Below are 3,383 nucleotides of genomic sequence, written 5' to 3' on the forward strand. Positions count from 1 at the left end.
GGTGAAAACTTTCAAAATCTTGTCTTTTGTGTTTTAGAAAACACTTTGCATTGTTTTGTAAATCACAACTCATGTGGAAAATCACATTGCTTCTACCTAACTATAACTGTATATGAATCAATATTCAACTTTTCCCTGTTCCTACTGACAACCATCAACGTTCCTCAGCCTCTGGTGAGCATTGTTCTATTTTTAAGAATGCAACTGAAAATAACTTCATTTACTGTTATAAAGTACCTATAAGACTACCTTTGAGTTAAAAATAAGCATGAAACAATTGCCCAATTTTCACACATACAACACAACTTTTCATAGTATGAATATTAAATTAGCAAAAAGCAAGTTATACTCTTCCTTTCTGCCATTCTTCAAATTTCAACTTATTTTTTCATTCAAAATCTTTTATAAATTATGTTTTTAATTGAATTACAAGATATTATGTTTCCATGTGGTTCTTTTCATATACCTTAATCTTCCCTACCTGCCCCCATTTCACCATCCTGTCTCTACTTAATCCTTCCTCCTTCCAATATTCTATCTCTCTTCTTTCATATCACCATGTTTTGCAACACCCATCCTCAAAGCATGTTTTCCAATGTCTCCTTTTTAGTTTTCTGGATCTAGCTTAAATATATGACCTAAGGATTTAGAACTAGGATTCACATATAAGAAAGATCATACAGTCTTTGTCTTTCTGTGTCTGAGTTATGTCACTTGCTTTAATTTCATTTCACAATCCATCAATTTAACTGAAATTTTCATTATCTTTTTCTTTATAGTTGAACAAAATTCTGTGGTGTATATGTACCAAAATTCCATTATCTATTAATCCATTAATGGATATCTACAGTGATTCCATTTTCTAGTTATTGTTAATAAAGCATCAATGAACACAAAATTACAAGAGTCTTTGTGGTAGGATATAGAGTTCATTATGTTTGAGCCTAGAGGTGTCATAACTGTGTCATATGTTAGTTTTATGCTTAGTTTTTGAAGAAGCACCTAGATTGATTTCCATAGAGGGTACATCCATTAACGATTTCTATCTCACTGTGTAAATGTTCCTCACCCTACATGTATGGCAGTATTTTTGTCATTTATTTTTCAAAGACGGTAATCCTAATTATGGGTTTAACTGATACAAAAATTACAGAAGTCATGCCTTATTTATGAGCAAGCAGGTGATGCTTACACACATAAACATTGTGTAAGTTTAAGACAGATACATATACCAAGCATCTGGACCCTAAACGGTTGTTGAGATATTTCAAGATACATTAGTAAAAACTGGGAAAGCACTGGTTTACTTATCTTATGATATTGTATTATTCACAGGATAGAAGTGAAAATGTTCAGTTTAGTTTCCATCACTGGAAATAAAATGTATAAATGAAAAAATGTAGCATGCGCTCACACACACACACACACACACACAACTATAAGCCATAGATGCCATCTGCTTTGTCAAATTATGCAGAAGACTGATGCAAATTGAACACTCAACAAACTCTGACTTTTTACTGAAAATTTATGCAAAATTCAAAAATCTTCTCCCAGTGATACTCACTTATTATAATTGCTATTCAGTGTCTTTAGACGTGAATTCCAATTTTTGTATGTAAATTTATTTTAGAGCCTCCAAATGGCATTACCACCATGAGATGAACCTGGTCTTTGTGTCCAGATTCTCTAATAGCCCCTGAAAAGAAGATTCACAGGTCCTTTGCAAGAATCCCATTCTTCCTCCCCATCCATACTTCTCTGTCAAGTAACACACCTTTTACTCTAGAATTTGCAAGGGATATTTCATTCACACCAAAATTCTGACTTTGTGTAGAGGTTACTATTAGAACTACCTAGAGATTGGCTTGTGTTGATGGCCGTTTTCCCAGGACTCTTTTCAAAGCCCCAGTGACTTCCTTATTCCTCAGACTGTAGATGAGAGGGTTCAAAGCTGGAGTGACAATAGTGTAGAAAACTGAGCTGATAATGTCCTGTTTGGGGCTGTGGAAGGGGCTGGGCAGGACATACATGAAGGAAGCACCCCCATACCACATCCCAACTACAGTCAGGTGGGAAGAGCAGGTGACAAGGGCTTTCTTCCTACCCTCATTTGAGGGCATATTGAGTACAGTGAACAGAATTAGTGAGTATGAGGCCAGGATAGCAGCAAGAGGGAGAATTAGCACCATCACACCCATCAAATAAACCATGAGTTCATATCTGGAGGTGCCTGCACAGGCTAGCTTCAGTAAGGGAGGGATCTCACAGAACAAGTGATTGACCTGCCGAGATTTACAAAAGGAATACTGCATGGTGTAGATGCTATATCCCAGAGCACTGAAGGAAGCCAGGCTCCATGATGTGGCTATCATGAGCCAGCAGACTTTGTGACTCATTAAGATTGTGTAGTTCAGAGGTTGACAAATGGCCACATACCTGTCATAGGCCATGAAGGCCAGAAGGAGGTCCTCTGCACTGCCCAGTACCAGTTCTAGGAACATCTGAAGGGCACATCCCCCAAAGGAAATGGTGTTGTCTTTGAGTAGAAAATCAATTACTGCCTTGAGAGTGATAACTGATGTGAGGAGAAGGTCCATGAGAGACAGTTGTCCAAGTAAGAGATACATGGGCACATGGAGCCGGGTATCCATGGTTATGACGAGGAGCAGCAGTCCATTGCTTGTCAGAGCCAAAAAGTACAGGGCTGTGATTGCAGCACAGAGCAGTTCAGGAAATCCACTGTCATCCAGAATCCCCACCAAGATGAAGCCACTTTCCGTGGTGGAGTTCCAGAATTCCATTTTGTGTGATCTCCTTAGCTGCTTAGAAACAGATGGCTCAGTGAACGTGTGCTAATATGTGCCCAAATTTGTGACATTTGAAGCCTCTTAGGATGCCAAACATGACTTCATAATACAATATCTTTTACACTAGTTTATAGATTTGCTTCTTGATTTTCAAATTTCTCATTCTATTTTAATCTATATCCTTTGAAAATTTCATGTGTGAGACTTGTATTTACTTCTACTACGTGCCTCTTTTCCAACTCCTCCTATGCCCCCTTCTCCCTTTCAATCTCATGACCTGTTACTGTTTAATTGTTATTGTTACATATGTATTTGTGTTTGTGTATGTATATGTGCATGCCAATGTTCAAACATGTGTATACTCAGTCTACTTAGTGTTTGTCATATGTACAATCTCAGTTTCTACATTTCACTATTACAAATTCATTTGTAATTGGAAATTACAATTTTCCACATTAGTTATCTCTCTTCAGTCCCCACAATTCTCCCACAATCCTCAAAAATAAGTACCAACTCTCTAAAATTATGCAGTATTGTGTTTAAGAAAGTGTTTCTATTAGAGTTAAAACTTGG

At 37.1% G+C, this 3,383-nt stretch overlaps 1 protein-coding gene across 1 annotated transcript; it reads right to left on the minus strand.

The window, feature by feature from the left end:
* Positions 1 to 1,856: 1,856 nt before the first annotated feature.
* LOC101826803 (olfactory receptor 2AG1-like) lies at positions 1,857 to 2,804 on the minus strand. Its single transcript, XM_005075778.1, has one exon. The coding sequence runs from the start codon at positions 2,802 to 2,804 to the stop codon at positions 1,857 to 1,859; it is 948 nt and encodes a 315-aa protein (XP_005075835.1).
* Between the last annotated feature and the right edge of the window lie 579 nt (positions 2,805 to 3,383).

The sequence above is a fragment of the Mesocricetus auratus genome, unplaced genomic scaffold (assembly GCF_017639785.1).
Source record: "Mesocricetus auratus isolate SY011 unplaced genomic scaffold, BCM_Maur_2.0 Super-Scaffold_4256, whole genome shotgun sequence".
In the NCBI taxonomy this organism is placed as follows: Eukaryota; Metazoa; Chordata; class Mammalia; order Rodentia; family Cricetidae; genus Mesocricetus; species Mesocricetus auratus.

What these genes read in the sequence shown, in the direction of transcription:
- LOC101826803 (XM_005075778.1), bottom strand. Translation starts at nt 2,804, where the DNA reads ATGGAATTCTGGAACTCCACCACGGAAAGTGGCTTCATCTTGGTGGGG.